At 36.7% G+C, this 26,875-nt stretch overlaps 1 protein-coding gene across 1 annotated transcript in view; it reads right to left on the bottom strand.

Moving 5' to 3' along the window:
• Positions 1–26,875, bottom strand: part of CAMKMT (calmodulin-lysine N-methyltransferase) — a gene marked incomplete at both ends in the record, with an annotated part of 217,233 nt that overhangs the window by 185,056 nt on the left and 5,302 nt on the right. Inside the window, one exon of the mRNA XM_084261475.1 lies at positions 17,465–17,529. Within this exon, the coding sequence (XP_084117601.1) occupies positions 17,465–17,529 (65 nt within the window). The remainder of the gene's footprint in view (positions 1–17,464; positions 17,530–26,875) is intronic.

Consider the following 26,875-nt stretch of genomic DNA (forward strand, 5'->3'; position numbering starts at 1 on the left):
TAAGTTTCACAACGGGGTCAACGTCTTTGTAGCTACTTTAAAAGTTACTTTATTCAGTTTTCTGAAACAAGGACAAAAAAGTTCTCATTCAGCACTTGTTTAAAAATCTTTGCTATTTTTTACCAGTTCCAACTTAAGAACATTTCTTGATTAAGAGCTTACTAAATTAAGGCTCTGTGCAACAATAAAGTCTAAGTTTAGTCACAGGAGCATCAGTGTTTATAAGACTGTTCATAGACTAAAAGTTTGTTAAACTGACATTTACACTGATACAATACATTGGAAAATTCTTATAGTGCCAGCAACACATACTGAATATGCTAGCAAATTAGGGGTTTAATATTTGTATTTCATATGTCTTTAAGAGATGATTGTGCACACATTTATTTTCTCAGGTGCAATACACAACCTGTGCATGCTTTGCTTTTAGTTAGATCTTAAGGAAAACATTTTGCTATTCTTTAGAAAACAATTCTTGCATGAATAAGTCCAAAGTTCGAAAAGCAATTTTTTTTTTTACCATAATGCCTCTGTAACTTTGTAACAAAAAGTATAAAAACTAGATGCATCCTGAAACAACAGTCTTGATTTTATGTATTCTTTGGGCTCACACAGGGATACTGAAATATACCACCAACAGCTACATTTCTGTATAGAGTTTGACTACTATATACTAATGATGTCTATCAAAATATAAATATATTTCAAAACATAATAGCATTATGAATCATAGAATGATTCAGAGTGTAAAGGTTAGACATACATCCGAAGAGGCAGAGTACTTCCAAAAAATACGATTGTTTCATGGTACGTTTTCTGCAAAAGCATGCCAGTTATCTCAGCAAGTGCTACTTCATGACATGAAGGATACTTGGGTTTGTGACTTGAAGTCTGCGCATAAAATTGTTACAGCACAAATCTGCATACAGAATTACAAGCACTTCCATTAAAGACTGAGGTTGTGAAAGAAAATACTTGATTTAAGAAATGACAACATTAGGAAATGCCACTATACCCTTAGCACAACTGCCCTGCATGTATGCCATAACAAAATGCTGCCACATATTACATTTCACAGAGGACAGCTGCTTCCTTTTGGTTCACAGAACTAAAGGTCAGCATCATTTAATGATAAAAATGATAAATGTTTACCCTTCAATTATATATAGCCTCATTTCTTACTTTCTAAGTTCACCTTTAATAGAGCAGGCTTCAAGTCTTTGGCTTGAAAGCTGTACACAGGCTATCTGAATAGATTGCCTGCTTTTCAGTCTCTCACTCACTTTAAAAGGTATCCAACACTTAACCCTAACAGGACAATTCCTCCACCTCACAGTTGTTGCTGACTATTGGGGCAAGTAGAAGACAGAAGGAAATTTTCTTTAGATGAAGCTCTGAGACACAGAAGGAGGAAAAACACTCACTAATGCCTGTGAGTCCAAAGCATCTAGAACCTCATTTTTTTGAGTGTTAGAAATTTTGGCTTTAGGTGTTGAAATCACCTTTTCAGCAAATGACCTTGTGATTTGCTTCTGCAGCTCAGACCCTACACTTACAGAAAAACAACATACTAGCTCACCATCAGAGAACCCTCTGGCAGACTGAGGAAGAGAATCTGCTCTCCGAGCAATTGCACAAACCATGAAATCCCAATTTACACAGCCAACCCTAAAATATTAGTGCATTTTGTAGAGCTAAGACTCAAAGCTAAAACATACTTTTATGGTCATTTTTTGAGGTAAAACCACCTAACATTAAAAATCCCATCACCTGGAATACCAGCCCTTCCATGGGTTGTTAGCAGGACTGAAGCTTTCAGACTAGCTCAACTTCTTCAAGGTTATGCAAGTAAAGTAAATAAAAACATTGCAGCAGTTGAAAAGAATGAAAGATATATTTTACCTGAGCAGTCACAGAAGGGTGACACACACAGAGATCCCTGGAAACACAGCTCAGTTGCGGGCCCTGTGAGAAACATTTACTGGTGCAGCCATGAATTCTTTCCAGCCCTCTTGAAGCTGAGCTAGCATACCCTCCTTTCCACCTTTGACTTCTTGTGTCAGTCCTGTTACTCTTAAGACACACTCTTCATTCACTGCAATTTCATCCCAGGCTCTTCTCCACTCAATCTCGTTTCTCTCTTAGGAAAAAAAACCTTCACTAAATATGTCTTTATTTCCAATTCCCTTTCCTGCCCTGCTACTACTGTTTTACTCATTCTCTTCCTCCTGCTACTTGTTTTAGGACTTTTTCTGAACAGGCTGTTTGCCTCGCTCCCTCCTCTGATCATCTGCTCTTCACATCAGAAAGCAATACGGAACCTTTCCCTATATTGAGGGAATGAAGCCTTGCAGTAGAAAAAAAAAGAATGATTTAAAGATTGAGAGCAAACAACTGTAGCAGTGTCTGCCACCATCCTTAAAATTATTAAATATATCTGGATGAACTTACAAAACCTACAAAATTATTTTTGTACACCTACAAATTATGAAATATGTATCTACACAATACACTAAGTATGAAATATATTAATATGAAAGTGGTAATACATATAAGTATTAACTGTATTACTTAAGTATTCTTTTTTGGGATGGTACTTCTGGAATATCAAATACTAAATTTGTTTTGTTGCCTATTTCTGAGCTGTCCAACATTCAAATTCCCAGTTTAAAAAGAGGAGGAAGACTACAATCTGCTACTCATTTCTATGCGAAGTTTCAATTATCATGCTCCTTATTATTCAGCACTGAAAACATTATAGCACTTACCAGATTCTCACCTCATTCAAATTGAAATAATTTTTTTTTTAATCAATTTTAGAGAGAAGACAATGTTTCTTATTCATATGACAAGCCCTGCCAAGGACAATGAGATTCTTTATATTACTAAGGCAAGTCAAATTTGACTTGTACTAAAAACAATTGAAAAAATATGACAGTAATTCAAAAGCTGACAATGCTTCAAACATTTGGGGAAAGATGGCACATTGCGGTTCTAGTTTCATCATCTTACAATATTTATGTCTCCAGTAAGATCCTCTTTCAGGTAGGGTCAAAGTAAACTGTCAGGTAAAATAAATCTTTGACAGTATCTTACTAAAACAAACCCTGTTAAAAATCCAGATTTTCTTCTTCCATATATATAGTCTGAATATATATATATTCAAATAATATTAAACAGTGTTTATATATATATATATAACAATATATACCTATATATCCACACAAATAAAAAAAAAACAAAAACATGTCTATTATACTGATTTACTTTTAAAAAATCACAGGTTAATCACTTCTGAGCAGTACTTGCATATTTCTCATTTTGGAATAAGAAGCATTTTACAATTACAAATCAAATCCCTATATTTAAATGATTAGATTTGTAAAATGATCTTAAAAGATATAATTAGATTCAATTTCTAGGATTCTGCCTATTTCTTTTAGATAGTTCTGAGTCAACTATTGTAACAGTTGTACCAAGTTCTGTAAATATTAAACCTAGACAACTTTGTTCATATTAAAAAACCAAACAGTTCATGTGAAAACACAGGCTTCTCATTAACTGTCCTCACAAACCAGCAATTCTAGATCAGTCCTGCAGAATCATCTGGCATAACATCTTCCCCTTCTGCTCCTTGCCACTTGCCCTAACCAACAGTAAAATGGGTGACTGTGTACTTCACTACCAAATATTTACCATGCAATTTTCTGAAGAGGACATAAATAGAACCCTCAAAAGCAAACACTATGGCAATTATGAGCAAATACGTATTTGAAACAATGAGAATCACAACAGTTTTAAACGTGTCTGAAAACATCTAAATTGTTGTGCTATATGTAGTCAACAGAATTAAATATTTGGAATTCTGCATTGTATATGTTGATTTTTATCAGAGTTACTTTTGTCTGGCAAAGGAAAGTGTAAGGTATTACAACTTTGGGAGCCTAACCCAGGAGACTAGCAACTGGCTGCTACATTATGCAAATATTTACAGTGTAAAGCATTTATCAGTTAGAACAAAGATTGTAATGAACAAAGTCTCTAAGTAGTTGATCTTGAATATGTATTTAATACTACTGCTATAATTTAAATTTTTTCAATGCTAGGTATGACAGCATGCTTCAAATTCTGGAACTGGAGAATTCAATGGGAATGGGAAGGATAAATATCGCTTTTTAACAGGTGCTTTGAAAATAAGATGAAGAATTCAACAGGGACTTTATCTGAGCAAACCGTTAGCAGGTATTATTTGAAGAGTTTCCAAAAGCTGTCCATCTTTCCCTTGATTCATATGATTCTAGTTTCTTCATGTATACCTGTTGCTTTTTCATTAAAATTATGATAAATTCAAAGACATTTGAGTATTTTACTGTCCATTTAGAAACTAGTGTAGAGTTATGCACTTTTAAACACCAAACCTGTATGACCATTATACTTTGATGTATCTTTAAGCATTTTATCCATTCTATGGCCTTTTTGGCTAGCTATACAACTTTAAAAGGCAGCTTAAAACAAATGAAGAATATTGCCTTTTGCTACTACTACCATTTCAACATAGCTACTTTCAAGTCAAGGCTTACAAAATTGTTCTTATTGTTATGCCCAACTTTTATATGAACTAAAAAGTAATGAGGAAAGCCTCACAATTCTTCAGGAGTGCACCTACATATAGCAAAGGATAAACTGCTGTATTTGTTCCTAAAAATTCATGCTTCCTTTAACTCAATGGCTGTATGTCAGAGTTTCTTTACAAAAAACAAACTAATCTGTGTTTTCACAAATTTAAACACAGATTCAGAAAGTGACAAGAGTTTTACCACCAAAATAAATTTTAAAAACCCAACAAAAGAACCTGAATATAAATTTTAGCTTGTACCTTACACCCAGGGATTTTCAAACTTTTTCATAGATTATTATTAAACTAAAAACAGATGCACCAAAACCAGTCCTTGTTATTATTCCTCCCTCTGAGTTACTTTATATAAAAAGTTGATTTTTTGTTTCTACGCACATCAGAGATCTATGTTTGAAAGCACTGTCTACTAATCTCAGCTGGCATGGAGAGAAACATTACAGTTCATAAATACTGATAGCTCACTGCTGCTTACTAAATAACTGTACTAATCTAAACCAAACAAAAATTACCCACATAAAAATACTTTCTGGCACAATCTATGATTAAACCATCTTCCTCTGTTACTTTAACTAGTTAATGACATGAGATTGGGTCAGTAACTAAGCTGCTCCCACAGGAGATGTGCAGCAGAACACCCCTTCCTCATAGAGAATTTTTCTTGGTTAGTTTTCAACAGAAAAATCACAGAATGTGTTAGTTGTAAGGGACCTTTAAAGGCCATCTAGTCCAATCCCCCTGCAGTAAGCAGGGATACCTCTAACTAAATGAGATTGCTCAGAGCCCCATCAAGCCTGACCTTGAATGTCTCCAGGGATGGGGCCTCCACCACCTCTCTGGTCAACTTGTGCCAGTGATCCACCACCCTCATAGTAAAGAATTTCTTCCTAATATCTAACCTAAATCTCCCCTTTTCCAATTTAAAACCATTGCCCTTCATCCTATTGCTACATGCCCTTCTGAGCAACAGTTCTTCCCCAGCTTTCTTATAGGCGGCTTTCAGGTACTGGAAAGCCGCTATAAGGTCCCCCTGGAGCCTTCTCTTCTCCAAGCTGAACCAGCCCAACTCTCTCAGCCTGTCTTCATAGGAGAGACGCTCCAGCCCTTCCGTCATTTTTGTGGCCCTCCTCTGGACACACTCCAACATGTCATTGTGTTGAGGGGTCCAAAAGCTGGACACAGTACTCCAGGTGAGGTCTCACCAGAGCAGCACAGAGGGGCAGAATCACCTCTCTCAATCTGCTGGCCAAACTTCTTTCGATGCAGCTGAGGATGTGGTTGGCCTTCTGGGCTGCAGATGCACATTAGTGGCTTATGTCCAGCTTCTCATCCATGAGTACTCCCAAATCCTTTTCCTCAGGGCTGCTTTCCAGCACATCATCTCCTAATCTGTATGGATAACAGGGGTTATCCTCACCCAGGTGCAGGACCCTGCACTTGGCTTTGTTAACCCTCATAAGGTTGACATGGGCCCACTTCTCCAGCCTGTCCATGTCCCATCTTGATGGCATCCCATCCCTCTGACACATTAACCTCACCACTCAGCTTGTTGTCATCAGCAAATTTGCTGAGGGTACACTCAATCCCACTGTCAATATCTATTAATGAAGATATTAAACAGCACCATTCCCAGTACAGACCCTTGAGGGAGACTGCTTGTCAGTGTTTTCCATCTGGACTTTGACCCATTGACCACAACCCTCTGGATGCAACCATCCAGCCAATTCCTTATCCATTGAACAGTCCACCCACCAAATCCACATCTCTCCAGCTCAGAAAGAAGGATGCTGTGGGGGACTGTGCCAAAGGCCTTGCAGAAATCCAGATAGATGACATCTGTAGCTCTTCCCTTGTCTACTGATGCAGTTACTGCATTGTAGAAAGCCACTAGATTGGTCAGGCAATCTAAATGCAATGTAAGATTTTAAAAGCAGGTTATGATTGTGGAAAAAATTACCAAATCAATTCTTAGTGGCAATAAAAATCATCTGGTTATCAGGCTAAGCACATTTTTAGTGTAGTCTTTAACCACACAAACAAAAGGAAAGAATATTTTCTACTTTGGGAATGTCCAATTAAATAATAAACAGCTCTACAAATTGCTTCCAATTGCCACAATTTCAAAATGAGAAGTAACATACAACAAGCTGCTCGGCTGTATTATGTTTTATTATGAAGACATTCCAGTATTTTTAGCCTGACAGAATTTATACTAGGGTGCTGATTTGTAAAATGGCTTAAGAACACACAGTGTGAGAGCTGTGCGAATAGGTAAATTTCATGGAACTGGGAATGTGTTTACAGTGAAGCATGCATAGAGCTGATGTTTTCACATTCTAAATTCATATCTACTGGCAGATTGCAGTGGGGGTTTTTCCTGACATAGCATCATGAGGGATTACCCAATACATTTAGTAATATTGTTTCCTCTCTTACTGTCCAAAAGATGCTCAAGTGAGTATGTAAAAGCTCTGAGCCTATCCCCTTTGCTAATTCAGGTGTGCTGGCCACCCCTACTTTCATGAAAACACCTGGTGAGTGTGTTTAGACTCATGTCTGAAATGAAACAAATTCTATATAAAATCTGCAGCTGCCACATGAGAGGTTAAAAACCAAAAGTGATTCCTTACATACTTTGACAGACATGGTTGAAGCATCTAAATAAAGAAAAGGATTTAAGACTTGATGCATGTGAATGCATCAGGTTAGGATCTGAAACTCCAAAGACAGAGAGAATTAATGACACACAAATCTTGAAGTGCCACTTGTGGTGAATTCCAGACCATGCCATTACACATGTAGAAATGCCTCCTTTACCTGAAGGAGGGTTATATTTTATTGTCACAACATCTAAAGTTGAGTTCAGCAATGCTCAAGTCTCTAAGTCCTTCACTTTTGATAACCCAAATGGGAGCCTACAATAAGCACTCATGTGGGAGAGGTCAGAAGTCAGGTCTGCCGGTGGCCCTGAGCTTACCACCACTGTAAATGGTCTTGGTTCTGCCTCCCATTTCTACACCATGACCAGCTCTGTAACAAATCTTATTATAAGATTTCCTACCTGTAGAATGGACCCAATATTTATTTCACTGACGTGATATTGGACAGATTAGTTAATACCAAAAAAAGTGCTTTTGGGAGTATAGTGCAGTACTTGCCCTATTCCGAGCTGATATAAAACACACATTCAAACAAGATAACAAAACACTGCCTTAGTGTTAGATTTGGCCTAACTATGACAGAAAATCTAAAAATTAAATTTGATTGCACATTCAGCCAGCACAAGTCTATATAGAAAGTAAATCTAATTCACTAAGCACAGGTCACAGTTAAAGACCAAATATCAACAGACAAAGAGTTGGTGTTAAAAGTTATAACAGGCTCAAATTATTTTCTTTTTAGTCCTGAATATGACCTGCAGAATTCAGTTTCTCAGGGGCAAGTAGCACAAACACATCTGAGTACACCCAAAACACCAAAAAAGCCCCTCCCCCCAAATAAACAACAACCAAACAAAAGAACATTATCTTGCATTATTTTACATTCCATCACATCTACAGAATGTCAGGAGATGGAGGCAGAGGGTAGTAGGACAGAGGGTCATTACAATCCTACTCTAATTTTTGCTAGACTACCAAACATGACACAAAACAATACACATCTCAGTGTAGCTGGAGTTCTTTAGGACACCAAAGAACCACAAGACAAAACTATGCACAGAAGGTTAGATAGAATACATCTGGAGTACAAATAATTAAAACAATGGCTTTCAGGAAACGAAGTTATAAGACAGAAAATCATCAGGTGACTTTCAGTGCAGAAGACAATAATGCATTCTATAATTATATATAATGTTTCATTAAATTCATCCTCTGCCTCATCTTCACATAATTAAAAGCTCAAAACAGATTCATGTTTTTCAGTCTTTTGTTGCATATTCCATGATAAAGTATAACAACAAAAAAATAAATTACAGGTTTTAATTAAAATAGTATTCACCAGAGCAATAAGATAGGAGGCTTGTGTATAGGGCCGAAGCAGTAGATGTCTACTTTCTAAACTTTTGATGTAATTTTGACAATTTCATGAGCAACAGTCTAAATAAAAATTGGCTAAGGTAGGTGCAGAGCTGATCATGAATACTGACTCTGGAAAAGAATTCTAAATGGTTTACTGCAAAAGGATGTACTTTTACCAGGTGGAGCTTTCATAAATGCCCATACCAGACTCCAGACTGTGCTCTGTTCAGCGTTTTCACTGATCAGCTAGATGATGGAAGGAATATGCTTATTAAATTAGCAGTATATCAATTTAGGAAGTCCGGTATGCTGAAAGGCAGGCTCCAAAGGACAAAAACAATGAATTGGGAGAAGCCTGAAAACACAGGAGGAAGCTCAAGAAGGACAAGTACCAGGTAGGTATTGTACTTGGGTAAGTAAGACTAATCTGCTACATAAATACACAATCAGGAATAACTGATCCTTTTTTGAAGAGGACCAGGATCTTACGGCAGGTCAAAAGCTCACCACGAGTCAACGTCCTGCTCTTGTAAGAGAAGAAATTACAGTATTAGGATTACAGGCTGTAAAATACAAAATCACTGCATTTACTTAGCGCTATGAAGGTCTCAAGTGGACTGTTGTGCCCAGTTTTGACAAAGACTTTTCAAGAAAGATACAAACCAAATGTACAGAAAGAAAAAAAAAAAAAAACAGAGCATTTGGCTAGCTCAACATCAAGAAAATGAGATGTAGGCAAGGCCATGTGATGACTTAAAACACCTAAAGAGCTATTACAAAAGAATATGTCTTTTTTGCCAATGATGTAAAAAAGGCTACCATTAGATACCAGGAAGAATTTTCTACCAGTAAGGAGAGCAGATATGAAATCACTATTGCTAGAACCAGTACGTTCTGAATATTTGTTTTATGGACTACTCAAACCTTTTGCAGGTGAGCTGAAGTCTTAAGGAAAACCCACAAGGCTGGGTCTCCAGTTATTAGGACAAACATGCAGTTGTACACATAATCCTCATGCATTTTCTATTTACCGAACCACTTGTCTAGGGGGCTCTTTTAATCCACTAGGTTTACCAAAATTTAGTTCTTTAGTTTTCTGGAATAATGTTTGTCCAGTTCTTCCCACGTTACTGAAAATATTTTGAAAATTGTTTAAAAACATGGAATTCCATTTAACTGTATTGTGACTCTATAAGAATGTTTAGTTTTTCAAGCTAAGCACATGACATTATAGATCTATATTGGATTTAATCCAGTCACTGCTATGTGGATTAGTTTTCATCCTACTTTTCAGTCAGAACTGGCATCAGACAAAAAAAATCAAATGGAGATATTATTCACTATAGGTTTCAAATTCTAATTTCCAGAAATATTTTACTCAGAATAGTTTTGCTTGATTGCAATTTTGTGAATTGATGCTGAAATAATTTGAAGCCTTTCACCTCAGCATTTAAAAAAAAAAAAAGGAGACATGAATTCACCCATTTGAACATGATTTTTTAAATGAAATACAGTGCTGCTTTTAAAGAGTTCTCTGAAATTACTTGAAATAAAACCATAACATTTCAGTTAAACTTGTATAGAGAAAACAAAGAACAGGGACCGTCCTTGCTACCTCCATGCTACAGCCACCAACAAGGCTACATTACTACAATACAGAGAAATGCCCCATCTGACATGTGCATCAGACCCCATCAGCAACTTTCTGTAGTATTGAACAGAAGATAGCTACTCAAGGATGAGCTCCAAGCATGGCATTTCTTGAGCATGTTTTGCACATCATGCCTGTACTTTTGTGAAGAGCAGCACTGAAAGCATGGCTAGAACATGGTAAGTAAAAGAAATGGTAAAAACAGAAAGAATGATTAAGAGAGACATGCAAGTTCCACCCAAACTACAACCTACTGCATATCAAGGTAAAAGAAACTGATTTAAAGCTATTTATTTCAATTATGTTCAAATTTGAAATATTTTAAGAAAAAAACTCTACAATGCATTAAAAGACTAAGCTTAATTAATAAAACAGTACATCTGAAAGGGATGCTTACCATGGTTATCCTACCCCATCGCAATTGAAAAGGTGATTAAGATAACTTATCTAATATAAAAGTAAAACCCATGAAATTAATTAAAATAATTCACACTCTTCTCCTTCTAGTCTCATTTAAGGTGTTATATCCTATCTTCAATTTCTTTTAATTAAACAGGAAGATCCAACTTCTCATGATAATCTATTTAGAATACACAGAATGCTTTCAACAATGTTTCAGATTATAGAAGGTCAACACCAGTGCATAGTCAGACTAGCACCACAAGTAATACACTTAGAAACACACCTATTCCAACTTCTTATATAAAGATTAAGACAACAGATCTGATGCAAAACGCCCACTAGTCAGAGTGCCAAGGTACAAAACATTGCTCAGCAACACAGAAAAGTAACTGCAGTTGTTCTAATGGATTCATAGTCATTTACCAAAAGGTTCTTGTTGGAATATTCAGAACAGGAGAACCAATTATAAAAACTTCAAAGCAACCAAAGAAAAAAGAGGGTACTCAGAAGAGCTCATCTGGGCTTCTTCACCTCCCACTTCTCTGAGCTACTGCTATATTTGGAAGTACAGGCACAGAGTCAGATTATGCTGGAATACATAGCAGGAAAAAAAAAAACCCACCCACAACTTTAGAGGAAACAGATCTCTGATCAGAGTTACGCTTATTCTTTTCACATATAGGCTTCTGATAAACAGAAGATTTTAGTGAGTGGGGAAAAGCAGAAGATTGCAGGACAGTACTTAGACAAATCACTGACGTTCCATCAGAGAACAGTTTCATAAAAACAATTCTGGTAGCAAGAGTAATTTAAAAGGTACCTGTTCTCCCCATATATTTATTTTCTGCTCCATTCCATAAGCTTTATGCCGGTTATGTCAATGTGACTGCTTGGGATGATGCTGTAAACTGAATCAGTGAAGTGAATTGGATGGGGGGGGGGGGGGGGGAGGAGGGAGGAAACAGCTGGTTTTTCTTAACCCTGATCATGAAATGTTTTATTTAAAAGGAAGCTGCATAGTGAATAGTAAATTGCAGGTATCATAAATACGATATTTCATTCAAAACAACATGTATCGTTGCTATCCAAATACTCTTCCAGTCAATTTATTTTTCGTTGAAGACTTTTTCAAGAAGGTGTGAGGTTCTGACATGGTAAACAATTTCAAACTGCCACAATGAGAGAAGGTTCAGAAGACAGTGAGTGGCAGTTTCTTCAGGTAAGAATACCTACTGAGGCACAGAGAGGCAGAAGCATATTCATGTCAGTATGCTTTTCACCACAGAAAACAAGATCTTTCCTCTAAAAAAAAAAAAAAAAAAAACAAAAAACCCAAGGAAATGTCCACAGCAGCACCTGAAAAATGCAATCTTCGCCCTTGTTGACTCTAAGTAATGGTACATGAAATACACTTCTGCTGCCATATAGGATGCCATCCTATGCTTTTCCCCAGGCAACTTGATGGCATCTATCCTTCCAGGCATGATAAATCGGTAGCAGCCACAATCTCTCCACAGAGGAGCTCAAGTATCTTTGAGCAACACAGGGAGAGCTCTGAAGAGTAGCCCTCTGAACACATCCTCACACACTACAACCAGGAAAGACAACACACCTCTGGTTCTAGTTACTTGAGAGGAAGGAAGAAAGGTGGAAAGGTTTGTTGTTTTAACGTAGAACTTTTTTCTAAAGAAAAAGAATTTACACAATTACCAGTTTTAAGCAAGCATAATTTTCAAATTAATACAATCTAAAAAAAAAAAAGTGAAAACTAAAATAAGAAAATTAAACTATTTCTATTTTTTTTCCTCAAATATGTGATTCAAAAAAACCAAACCCCACTGTGCCCTTGCATTTAACAAAAATTCTTCTCTTGTTATTTTAATGAAAAATATTATACAACGAGGTAAAAATATTCTCCCATTTAATCAGCTCATTTATTTGGGAAGGGGAAAAAACACATTTTAAAAGCCCCCAAATTTTTCCAATAAATGCTAATCGTAGAGACCAGAATTTCTAAACATAAAATTAGCACAAAGACAGCTCTAAAGATGGTGAATAGGTGTTTTGTAGCAGTAGCTACATCCAGACACTATATTTGCAATAAACTATGCAACATTTTCCAATAAAATATAAAAAAAAAAAACCCACAAGAAAACGAGTGAATGTGTAATTCGACTTTGACTGGATTTCACACACATCTTACCTGCTTTCCTGTATAGACAGAGGTGACAGAATTTAAAGCCATCAATCCCAAACCAAGAAAGCTTAAGTCTTTTCAGGATCTACTTGCCTACAGGAGCAACAACTCTGGAATCTGCGCCTGGGTAGCTCTGTAACTCCAGCACCCTCTGCTGCCTTTTTAGTTCCAAAACACATAACTGCACACTCAGCCAGGTACAAAATACAATTATCATGCACTGGCCATGGTGTTACTTGAAAACAGTTAACATAATATTAAGTGCTATGTGCACTTTAAAAGAATATGTTTTGCTATTACATATAGTATATTTGCAATTTTACACTACTTGAGCACTCTGGAGTATCTTGGGCTTGTGTTAACGTCGGGTACTAGATGAAAATCCCAAAACATGATGTATTTAATTGCTTTAAATTCTCCTTTACAGAAGCACTATAGCTTGCTTAGACTGGTGGCAATTAGTTAAGACGTTTACATTTTGGCCCTTGATCATTTCACTCAGTGTATATACTTAAACGTATAAATAATTTGAAATCACTGCCTCAGGGATATAATTATACAAGCATTTCAGCCACAACCACACTCTCCCACTAAGAAAGGCAAGGGAAGGTGATACTCTCAAAAGCTCATTCTTGCAGAATTTTCCTTGGTTTTTTGGACAGTCTGTTGCAGAAGAGATTTTTCTTCTGCAAGGATGAACATGGCATGTGGCTCCCAGAGCCAGCTGATGCTATCCCACAATGCTACACCACTGAACCTTCTGCCTGGGATCTGCTAGTTCTTTTAATGGACTATCTTAGGACTAGAGATGGTCTCAGGATGTACCATCTTTTTAACAGATGGCATACTGTTGTCTAAAATGAACACACTGATCATTCCAGCCCTATTTTCTCTGCCTCCTGTTTACACATAGAATTAAAGCTGAATGAAATGCATGTAGCACTGCATCCTGTCTGTGTGGAGAAGTCATTTAGAGGTTTCAAGTCAGAACTGCACTCTCATGAAGGAGGAGCAGGAAAGAAAAAAAAATGTAATCTTTCTGGGAAAATGAAAACCAATTGCAAGTTGTAGTGTGAGTTTTCATTCACAATAGCAACCCTACACCAAAAATGCATCTTAAGAAATCTTTTTGGAAAAGACAAAAGTGTAAGTACCAAGTTTGAACAAGATATCGTGCAGGGTCTATTTCCAGAGTTAACACTTGGGATCCTGAAACAGGCTATTTACAGCTGCTGCACTTGACTCCACTTTTGTCCCAAAGTCCTACTGGCATAAGGCAGCACTTTTGGAAGCAGTCACAAGTATTCCTCAAAAGCTGCTTATTGATATTTTATATAATGCTGCCAGCTAGTGGCATATCTTGTACTGAGTTGATATCTACTAGGAGTGTAGAGAAAGCAGGATTAACAAGGGTCTGCTCTACCACTCTTCTTTTGATGGCATACGGTGATGTGGGTGCTAAAGACCATAAGCAGAAAGATTTAAAAAAATAATAATAATTAAACAGTGATAAAAACAAATTATATTACATTTAGCACGGATATAATATGCAACATTTCAGTCTTTACAAAAATGTAATCTGTTTACTATACAATTGTTTCATAATAATATCTAGCAAAATATTAATCTTCCTCATAAATACTCAGTACGGCAGCCAAAGCAAACACATGGAACACTAAAATACTTCACTGTTTTCCAATAACTCCATCCAAATAGCTTAAGTGAAATTTAGTGCACACTATAAAAATTCTGACTATGTAGTGTGTCATAAAAGAACACAAGCGTCTATAAATATTCAGTGGGTTCCCCCACAGAGCATGCTACTGTAGATTGGACGAATATTACATTCGATACTGGCCAGCTTCATTAGTATTAGGTATTAGAAAGTTTAATCTAATACTGTTAAAGGCCATTTTAGAAATGTTTGGGGTTTGGTTTTTTAGGGTAGACTATAATTTGGTAATATGAAGTTCTTAACACCATAGCAATTATAAGAAACACCTAATTTTAGAAATATACAACTGCAGCTACCTTTGGGGGTAAAAGGAGGCACAATTAGTACCTCCCATTTCCACTGTGGGATAACAGAAAGAGAGCCAAGAAATACACAGAATAAGATCAAAGAAATGGCCAGTTCCAATCAAGGAGTAATGAGCGTGCACACAAATTCAGTCAGGTATGATCCAAATAGAGCAGCTCAGTAAACACATGGTTGGGGAACTTAACTATGATGGTGTGACAGACATGTAGCTGCACTGGGTTGGACACTGGGGACATTTAGTCCAGAGCAGTGGTAGGAAAAAAATATGATTATTACCCACCAAGCCAGTACTGTATGCTGCCAGAAGATAACTCTTACAGTTACTCTAACAGAGGGTAATCGGGAGTGCTTAGTAAAATGGACATAAATCAGTAATACGTACGTCAATACTGACAGACACAGACATTTAAAAACGGGGAAGCAGCGAATCTGGAAATGACTTCACAAACACTGTATATAATAGCACAGCATGAACCCTCAAAGCAATCCTGAATCCAAAAGGACAAGCATGAATCTTTGTATATACAGAGAAACACTGAGAACTACGAATGTCATATTACTTCTGTGTTAACTGGTGTTGTGCCTATTAGAGTATAAGTCCTGTTCTATCATCTGCAATCAATAAGAAAGTAGATGAAATACTGGAAAAAAGTTAACAGAAGGACTGACAGCACACTTGTCAATAGGAAAGCATATGAAAACTTAAGCAGAGTAAATTATTTGTGTTAGCAAGGAAATCTGTGTAGATTGATCACAATCCAAGTATTTGCACAAAGAACAATGATTAAGAAATCACGTTACCAAGTTTAACAGAGTAATGCATGCTGTCTTGATCCACTATGTGATGTGCTTTCAGACAAAAAAAAAATTCTCTGCTGTTCAAAATAAGTACCTAACTTGTTATTTAAGAAACTAATATAACAATATTATTTCTAGATTCAAAACCCCCAGCTTGGATTTTTTTCCTAATTTTTTCCTTTATTGAGAATAGTTTATGTCATTTGTTACAAGAGTCCCTCTATCTTCCTACTCTGAGAATCTACATCCAATTTCTCTAAATGTCTCCTGTAATTTCTTTCAGATCCTAAACATCTAATCTAAATGTTTTTATCATCTAGCTCACAGTACCTACATCTCTATAATTACAAGCATACATTTTTTTCACGGCATTAATATTATTAATTTGAATACTCATATATCCCTTAAATAAAATTTTATATCAGAACAAACATCTCTGACAACAGTTAAAGAACACATCCTGCAGTATTTTGTGGAAGGACCACACAACTGTCTTCAATGTTCAGAACTGAATGAAAGCTACCAATTTTAAGGAGAGCATGTAGTTTATGATGATATTTAGTTTTTGAAGGCAAAATTTATTAAATAAATTGACCTTTTTGCTAATGAAAAGCCAATGTTTATTGAAACATAGCTTTGGAATACTAAGACTGGAGAATTGAGGTGAAACACATATATATTGGAACAGTTTCTATATCATTGCTTTGTAAGGAGGAAGAAATATGTTCACATTTCTTGAATATCTGGCAAGCTTGGAGACCCCCACCCAACCTTATTCTAGCTGTTTGAAAACAAACCAACCAACCTGAAAAAATAAGGCAGAATAATCAAACAAGAATTATATATGTATCCGTAAATGTTAATTATATAGTAGCAATTACACATTACATCAAAAATATTTAAATATTTTTGCTCATCTTCCTTTCCATGATCTACCACAATTTTATAATTCAAGTTCATTAATAGCATAGATAATTTTATTAGTCAGTGTACTGAAGCAGAGCCATACTGGGTCAGACATTGAAGGCCCACACTTATAACTCTTCTTGCCTCAGGTTAATGCAGCCAGTAACTGATGCTTAGACAAGACTGAAAGATCAGGACAAACAGATCATCCTTCTGCCCCATTAATTCTCCTAACATCCAGCATTTCCTAAACCATACATGATGTCTTTATATTTAATACCCACACTGAATTTTTCTTGCACAGCTTTTTTCCCCTCTGTTTTTTGAATCCATATCACGTTCTAGGGTCCACAACATTCTGTAGGGAGGAATTCCGCAACTGGACTGTGTGCTTCCTTTTGTTTTACTTCAGTTTGAGTTTGCCCTCTCCAAGCCAGTACTATTTTGTTTGTTTCCTGGGTTCTTGCACTGTTGTTCCTCAGACAGGCACCACTGGACACTGGCCAGCACACATCAATGGGCTACATTAATTTTTTTGTCTAACCCAGTTCAGCTGCTTTCATGTTCCCGCTGCAGTCACAGAACCAAGAAAAACGTGCACAGGGATGACTGAAGGGTGTAACCACACAAACAGCTGTGCTACAGGAAACAGCATAACACATGAAACATTATGGTAGGGGGATTGGTCTCTCTGACCACGGGAATTGTGTTTCTCAGCTAAATGAAATGGTTATCGATGGCTCATAGAGAACTATTTTATATGATACAATTAGACTTCCATCAACACAGTACTGCATTAAAATAAACAATGACTTACAGACATTTCCCGTGTTGTCAAAACTTGTAAGAACATCTTTAACGTTTAAGAGTCCACTGTGAAATCTGGAAGAAAACATAAAGAATGACGTTACCAACATTTAAAAAATAAAAAAAAAAAAAACAAAAAATCCCCTACCATCTTGCCTCTTCAGAGAGGAGGTTCATCACCTTTACTTCTCACAAATGCCTTTCACAGAGAAGCATCAAGCACTACTACTGCAGCCACTGGGGGAGGAACAAGGGGCAAAACACAGGTCTTCAAAGTTCCATCACGGAAATCCATAAACATGGTTCTCAGAAACTAATACTTTACCAAAACGACATTTCCAAAGAGCATAATTTTTTGTTTCGTTGGGGAAGTCACATACAGTAAAGGAATAATTTTGTAAAGTGATTTCTTTGAAGAGGAAAAACAAAAGACTATTTTTGAAAAGCAGCTGTACGCACATTCCTGTTTTCTCCCACAAAAATCAAGAACACTTCATTTAATTAGTGTGAACAATGAAACTGATTAATGTGTTCAGTGAACTGCATTTTCTTTGGGTTTACATTTGCATAACCCAAGTGAAATAAACATTCAAAACTCAGGATAATAAATTAACTAACTGAATTTCACATACCAACTGGAAATTTTAAAACACAGTGAGCAAAACGCTGACGGCAGCAGAAGGAACATGCACCAAAGTTGAATAAAAATTTGCTTAAGAAGCTTCCTCTAAACGTTATAGATGTCAGGCTAGCTGGATTCATGCACACGCCCAAAAAAAGCAACTAATTAATTTTTTAACTGTTTCTACTTAACCTAGGCCCAAAATTAACAAAATTTTTTAAAAAAAATCTTACACTTTACAGCAACCAGATCATATAGCTGTTTTGCAAATGCACTAAAAAAAAAAAATCTAAGAAGATCTCAGCAAGGCAGTAAAACACAAAAGTGTGGGTTTTTCATAGTGTTTCAAATATAGCTTCTAAGGCAGTTTAGGAACATATTAATTTGAAACAGAGAAGGAAAAAAAAAACGGGAAGAAATCCAACAACTCTAGCACCTCCAAAATTAGTTCTTTCCTGGAGAAGAATTCTTGTAAGAATGAACAAACACAAACCATAAACCTTGATGCAAGTATGTATATATATATATATATTTATATATTAAAAAGCTATTTATAGCTTCTGATAAGCATTAGAAAAAAGTGTTAAAATTTGAGAATCCCCAAAGAGCAACTAGACTAATTCTTAGCATAAAATTAAAAAAAAAAAAAAAGAATAGAAATCAAGTTAAGAAGCTAACTGAAATGAGCTCAAACTGGGGGAACAAAATATTACAAAAGCTTGAACTGGACATTAGAGCTCTTCCCTCCCAGCTACATAAAAACAATCCAACAATACATTTCTTAGCTGCAGTAGAAATCCACAAGAGCTTGGATGGACCATGTGGACTTGTAATGTACTTTTTTCTTCTTTTTTTGGCAAGTTTGTATTCAATCAGACTGAAGAACCAATGCAACAGAGCTAATTCAAAGGAAGTGACAAGCAAGTGGACAGGATCAGTAGTTCTGCCAACCACTGAGCTGCCCTTTAAACTGTCCCCTGCTGACTCTTTAGCATCCTATAAACTCCGTAACTGTGCACATGTCTGACACAGTTAGGGTCTCTCAGACAGCTGTGAATGTCTCATCTTCTAAACAAATGCAAGATGGAAAGGGGCAGGGGGGAAAGATGTTGAGACAGTCAAGAAACATTTTAATCTTTGTTGGCATATAGATTAGTCCTGGGATAATATGCTTTGGTTTGGGGTTTTTTTTCTCCCTTAATTTCTCTATGTTCATAGTTCATATATAAAGGAGATTTATCATGCAAATCTCCAAGTGAAGCAAACAAAGGATGAACAATTTAACAACTCACTATCTGTAGTTGAACGGAATTCTATGAAGAAAGAAAAACAGAGGTGGAGTGTCATACTTCTTACATACTTCAGGGTCAAAAGGTAGGAAAAAAGGAAAAAAAGGGAAAGGATATAACCATAGCACTGGCCTTAAATTTATCACTAAACCAAATGCTAGGCTGTTTCCAAAACAATGGTTTGTAATTAGAGAAGTGGATGGTTAAAAAAATGACTCAGCCTGAAGAATAAGCAAAGATTCCATAACAGGTGGATGCTACACACCTATTACTTTTGAAGTTGTCCTGAAATTTTGGTGATATTTTATTCAACTCAACCAATTATTTCTGGTACACTCAGTTTTTATTAAGGATTAATTCTTCCTCTGATTTTAAACTATTTGTTTCATTAAAAAAAATCAGCACACAGAAATTTCTAACATGTTTTTTGCATTTGTTGTCCAGCAACCAAAAGCTTGTGGTGTCTATGTAGAAACTCAGACCCCAGTGTTTGCTCTCTAGGACATCTGAGGCATTTTGCACAGGCACCTTTTTCTGGCTGCCTGCAACATTCAGTCTCTCACGCTGTCTCAGGAATCTCTTTCTTGCCTTTACAAGTCTTGCTCATGGCAAGCACATAAGCAAGCCATAATTTAATGATGAGAAGCATACAGTTTTGCTATGAGGGATGTCCCTCTTCTCCTCGGTCTTCCAGATGTCCCCTCCAACTTCATCTTTAAACAGGACAGAGGTTAACAGCTGCTTCCTTTAGCCTGATCAGCTTATGAATGAGAGGAGTAGCTATTATCTCAACCATGATCTGGATATAGCAAAGCCACTCCCATTTACTCCAAAAAATCACGTCAGGTCTTGACTACCCTACCACTATGGACTACACCACATCAGTAACAGTGAATCTTCCAAAGTCAGCTAGCATGATAGGAAAATACCTCTTCCTGCTGAAAAAGCTTTTTCTCCCTACACCAGGCTAAAGAAATGGCACTTAAATTCAGTGCTTGGTCCAGTCTTATTCAACATATTCATCAATGACCTGGACAAGGGGACAGAGTGTACCACCAGCAAGTTTGCTGATGATACAAAACTGTGAGGAGTGGCCAACGCACCAGAAGGCCACGCTGCCATTCAGCAAGATCTGCACAGACTGGAGAACTGGATGAAGAAGAACCAAGATTCAATAAGGCTAAGTGTAGGGTCCTGCACCTAAGGAAGAATAACTCCAGGCACCAGTACAGGTTAGAGGTTGACCTGCTGGGAAGTGGTGCTGTGGAGAAGGACACAGCAGTGCATACTCATGACCAAGATTGCCAATGGTATCCTGGGGTATATAATGAAAAGCATGGCCAGCAGGTTGAGGGAGGTTCTCTTCCCCTTCTGCTCTGCCCTGGTGAGGCCGTATCTGGAATAATGCGTTCAGTTCAGGGCATCCCAGTACAAGAAAGACAGGGAGCTGCTGGAGAGAGTCCAGTGGAGGGCAAAAAAGATGATTAGGGGACTGCAGCATCTCACTTATGAGGAAAGGCTGAGAATGGACTGAGAGAGGATCAGTGCTTATAAATATCTAAAGAATTAATTCCTAAAGTAAGGGGCTAGACTCTTCTCAGTGGTGCCCACTGACAGGACAAGGGGCAATGGGCACAAACTGAAACAGAGGAAGTTTCATCTGAACATAAGAAAAAATTTCATTACTTTGCAGGCAGCAGAGCACTGAACAGGCTGCCCAGAGAAACTGTGGAGTCTCTTCTAGAATTCAAGACCCACCTGAACAGAAACCTGTGCAACATGCTCTGCATGATCCTGTTTTAGGAGCTTTAGGGTTGCACTGGATGATCTCCAGAAGTCCCTTCTAACCTCTATTGTTCTGTGAGCTTCTACTGCAGACAAGTTTTAGGACTAAGGAAAGCAACATGCCAACAGCTGATCTACTTATGAAAGACAGAGCTCAGGGAGACACACTTCCATAAAGCCATAGCCACAGGTTGGAGATCTGTATTTGTAGATCCTCAGACAAACTCTGCACCATCTACTGCCCAATTCTTTTCCATCACAGATCTAACTTGCAGACTAAAAGTTACATGCACCTGTAAATACCCTCTAACCCCAAATTCTGCCATATCATGCTACTCAGTCCTGTTCCCAAAAACCAGCACTTCTAGTCTGGGATCCACTGCTATGCACATACTTCCCCAGCAGTTCTGTAACATCCCATCCCTTCACTACCCCATCCCATCACAGCTGCTTCTCCATTACCAAGCCTAGGTAAAATTGCGAATACATTTCACACACATCTTGCTTCTATGAAGGCCTGTCACCATCACAGCTTACCACACTACGTCTTACAAACTGCCCATAAAAAGTTTGTAATTCCACTGGATTATGGAAGTCAAGGAAAGGAATCACAGAAGCTCATGGTTAAATCCCAACCCCAAAATTCCCATAAATTTTTCCAGACATTTCAAAATACAAACATTAGTATTTAGTGCTTTTGAATATGTCACAAATGATGCACAGTTCAAAGAATTTCAAAGCTGTGATAGCTCAGATCAACAAAGTACTTTGAAGAGGCATAGGTAAGCATTGCAGAGAAAGTGAATTTGAGGACAGTGTTGTTAATCTGATCTGCTACCTTCTTATAATAAACCTTCACGTTACCATACACAGAAATTTCCATGGGTGAGGCAGTGACTTACAAAAGGCAAATTAATAATTATAAACTAATTTAATTCATGTTTCTCCTGATATGAATGAAAGCAAAATTCCTTACTCTGGACTATTAACAAATTAACTTTGGGTGTACAAATAAGTCAGAGAGAGACAGAGATCTTTAAAATATATTAAGGGTCCTTCGACTCCAATTCAGGCAACATGAGTGTCAGACTTTTACATGTACTTGTAAATAGCTGTGGACAGTAGAATAAAAATAATCCCTCAGTAGCTCCTTATTAATGTATGCTTTTCATCACCCATACTGAAACAAAATGAAATCTCTTCTCTTTTATATTATTCTTAAACTGAATGAGGAAAAATAATACAAATAAATACATGCAGAGAACATTAAAAAAATACAAAAAAACAAAGATAAACTATGCTTCCACACAATACTCAAAAGTAAAACAAAAAACCCAACCACAACATGTCACCTGGATAAAACCACAATATTAATGAAAAATGAAAGACAGGATAAGGGTAAACGAGTTACTACTTAGGGTACTTTACTAAAAGGCTTGGAGAGCACCACCATCAACTGTCGCTGAGGTCCAGTAGGAATCTCAGAGTTATGTGCAAACTTTGTTATCTGACCAAATGCTTTTTTCTAGGCCAAAGTAGAGCAAAACAAGGTAACTTCTCCTGCACTCCAGTTCAAGATCTCCACTTAACATGGTAAAGAAGCCAAAACAACAGCTTCTTGCACTACAAAGTCTTTTTACAAATACACACACCTGGGGTACTGTGACAGAACAGTCTTAGTTTCATCAGTGAATGAAAGCAGCATGTTACCAAATCACTTTTTATCTCTTTCCTCAATTTCCTCCTCCTGTGGCCAAGCCTTTATGCTGCTAAATCCACACGTTGTCTCTCAGCAGGCAATAAATGGAAGAAAGCAAGTTTATCATATCCACACAAATTGTCCATAAGGAGTAGGCAATATTCCTTGAAATCTGCTTCCTTTCCGTTTTTTATGTCTACGCCTAAAATAAAAACTAATTAAAACTTCAAAACGTTATTAGCAGAAATATCCTATAGGAATAGCCAATTGAATTAACTCCTAAACCATCTTCTAACATACCACTTGCCACACACAAATAACACGCCTCTCATGTCAAAACCAAAGGTCTAGAATAATCTAATAATTTCTTCCCTATTTTTATCTAAAGGTTTATTTGTATGAAGAATAAAGGCATGATATCTTGCAAAGAACACTTAACACTCTTTACAAAGATTTAACCCTTCCTGTAAGCTCCTGACATTGTTCTTTTCAGGTCTGCATTTCAGTACTTGAAACATCAAATGACTGATCAATGGAAAATATTTTACCACAGAAATAACTTATTCTTCTCTAATTTCTTAAAATGAGCCTACAATTTTAAAGTAAATCCATATTCTGAAATAGGAAATTTGAAGATATTGATTGCTCCTTTTTTAACTCTAATAAAAGAATAATTTTCCTGTCTAAAAGACAGACACCATCTCTACTCTGAGACGTCACATCTTTATGATCTATAATAACTTCACTGCTAAAATCCCTGATACAAAATGTAAATGAAAAAGCACATTCCTAAGAATAGATTGTTTTAAAAATGCAATATTAAATAAACATTTTAATGGCTCTATTTAATATATATCTCCCTCCTGTCACCAAGAAAACAAGTATTTAGCACACATAAGATTTTTAATGGCAAAGTGAGATATCCCCAAAGTTATAAAGAACTTGAAGAAACCTAACAAATAAACATGAAAGCTTTCTGAATACAATATCCCCATATTTTTATAGTACAAAAGACTAAGAAGGCCAGATAATATCTGTAATGAAAGACTTTTTTTTCCACTTCAAGCTATCAAGAAATTTCACTCAAAATGAGGTTTACATTTTTCACCTGCAGACTAGATTACTCAGTTTAGTGTATCCAAATGTGAATGGGAAAACTGAAGCAAGATTCCAGCTTGGACTCAATATGTCCACGTTGGACTGCTACAACCATTCAGCTCAATTCCCAGGCTGACTTCCTGACAGTTTGGGGTTTTATTGTTTAACTGATAATAATTGCAAACAACATCAGAGAGCAATTTCTGGTATGTAGCCACTCAGTTCATATCATCTAGACAAGGATGTCATGTGTAGCAGCATCAAATTCACAATGATGTTGCCACTTCAAGGACCTAGTCAAAATGGCACTTAAATCCAGCTTTTTTTTTTTTTTTTTTAGGCAAAATTTGCTTCATATTGGTGCTTCCAGCTTCCTACTTTTGGAAATTTGTTTTTAAGAATTATTCTAAAAATAAACTAGTAACAGAAAAACATCTCATAAGCTCTTCTTTCCTAAACATGAATCCAGCCTGAATTTGGTTAGAAAAAATAGCAGCATATTAACACAAGCTGCATTTAGAAGTTCAGAAAAGCATGCACATGACTAGTAGTTCCTACCAAAGCTTCCATTTGCCCAACAAACCAGTCCCCACAACCCTCCAGAGCAGTAATTCCAGCTAGGTCATAGCATATCTGAATATACAATTTGATCAGTTCTGATAGCCCTTGAACTGATATTGCTTGACCTTTATACTCTTTGCCAAAAGCTAGTAACAACCTTATGAACTTTCTTAAGTATTTAGTCTTGTCAAGATATTAGCTGACAACCCTTTTAACATCCAACATATGCAATGAGCTTTACCAAGAAGATGTTAATGCATAGGGAAAACGTATGTAGATAAAAATTCAAAAGCATTTTGTCAATATTTTAGAAGGGCCACAGCAACAATTTTTTCCTGACATAAAGATATATAAAAAGGCTCTCATACACAAACATACAGTTCTGGGTTTACCTGAATGATGTTACTGTTAATAATTTGCTAATAATATGCTCTTGCTATCTTGTTAAAATTAGTTCTATTGATGAAAATTATGATAATTAATATTTTGCCAATGGGAGGAGAAAAATGAAGGGAAGACTGACAGACATACAGGGGATCCTTAAGTTTCCAGAAACAATCAGCTCTCAAAGATCCAGGAATGCTTACTCCAAGATTTCTTTTCTAGATACATGAGTTGCAGCGAGGAGAACTGTTTCTGTTATGTACACTAAACTGTTATGTTTACCCTCACAAATTACTGCTTCTGCAAAAAACAGACAAGAAACTTTATTTAATACAGACTTAAGGCAAAGAGAATTTTGCTGCAGGTATTTATACTTGGTCCCTCTCAAAACACACAGTGAAGTATTTTTTCCTGCCCTCCTTCTCCATCCTGCAATCGTCTGAAATGCAGTTTATTGCCATTGCTTCAATATATAGAAAGAAAACATTTTAACACAGGAATGTAAGTTCTGATCACTATCCCTAGATTACCAAGTATCTGCTAGAAAGGAAAAAAATACAGGGGAAAAAAAAATAATCTTCCTATTCTCCTCAAAATACAGTTTTTGAAACCCAACATGATCTTGCTTCAGCACAGAAACCATACATTTCCATTGGCTAAACTTAGAGGAACATAAAAGCTAAAAACAAAATCCCCACACACAGAGCACTATACAATGATCACCAAGAGTAAAATCATGCATGAACAAACATGCTCATTCACAGTCTTCTGTTTAAGCTGAGTCCTATTATTAATGAAGCTACTATATTTTTTAGTAGGCAAATAAAAATATTAAATAAAATAACATGGGAAATGTTGGAAACAGAAGTACACAAATATCAAGTGACAGAGCAAGATCAACCTAACATTCCCTTGGCTTTTATACTGCTGGCACAGGTGAGCCTTAAGTCACCTCCTACCTTGAAACTCCAGTAACCTATAAATCAAGTAACTGACACCAAGCATTATAAAACATGGTAGTGGACTAAGGAGACTGAATAAAGAAGTTCAGGACTGCAGCATAAAGGACAGCAGACTTAGCCTAAATTCTACTTAAATGCCTTACTTTCCCTATTACCAGTTGCCATGTTTTAGCCCCAGCCGGACACTAAGTCCACTTGCTCACTCCTTCCCCAGTGAGATGGGGAGGAGAATTGCAAGAGAAAGGTAAAACTCATGGGCTGGGACAAGGACAGTTGACTACGACAGCAAACAAAGAGGAAAATAACAACAGCAGTACTTACACAAGGATATACAAAGCGAGTGGTGCACAACACAATTTGCTCACAGCCCAGAGGCCAATGCCCAGCCTGTCCTCCAAGCAGCAACCCCTCCTCTCCAGCTAGCTTCCCCTTTATACACTGAGCATGACATCATATGGTACGGAATACCTCTTTGGCTGGTTTGAGCCTGGCTGTGTGCCCTTTCCCAACTTCTTGTTAAAATTAACACCATCCCAGCTGAAAATCACTACAACAGTGTGCCCCGTATCCCTAAAACTAGGGAACAGAGACAGCACAAAGAGATTAGGCAGACTGGGAGCATCTGGATGAATCTGTAGCATCCCTAGGGAAAGTCCAGAGGTGGAAAAAAACCCCCACTGTATCAACTTCTATTACACATAGGCAGTATTTTCAAATGGAAAACTTTTCCTTTAAAGTCTTATGGTCAATAAGTATAAGCTTAGAAAATGGAAAATTAAGGCTTTGTAATGCTCTAAACAATTCTGTATTTGATTTTTTACCCAGCTGTAAATTTAAGGCAACCTACATGCAGTGCTGTTGGCTTGAGGCTTTGTTTCATTTGTTGGTTTGTGGATTTTTTGTTTTGGTTTGGTTTTTCTTGTTGTTTTGTTTTATAACATTGCAAAAATATCACTTAATGATGGTCACTTGTTTGTGTTAGATCTTAATTTTTAAGATTGACTTTAAATTACAGGTCCCA

This window comes from Gallinula chloropus (genome assembly GCF_964237585.1).
Source record: "Gallinula chloropus genome assembly, chromosome: 3".
NCBI classification, from domain to species: Eukaryota; Metazoa; Chordata; class Aves; order Gruiformes; family Rallidae; genus Gallinula; species Gallinula chloropus.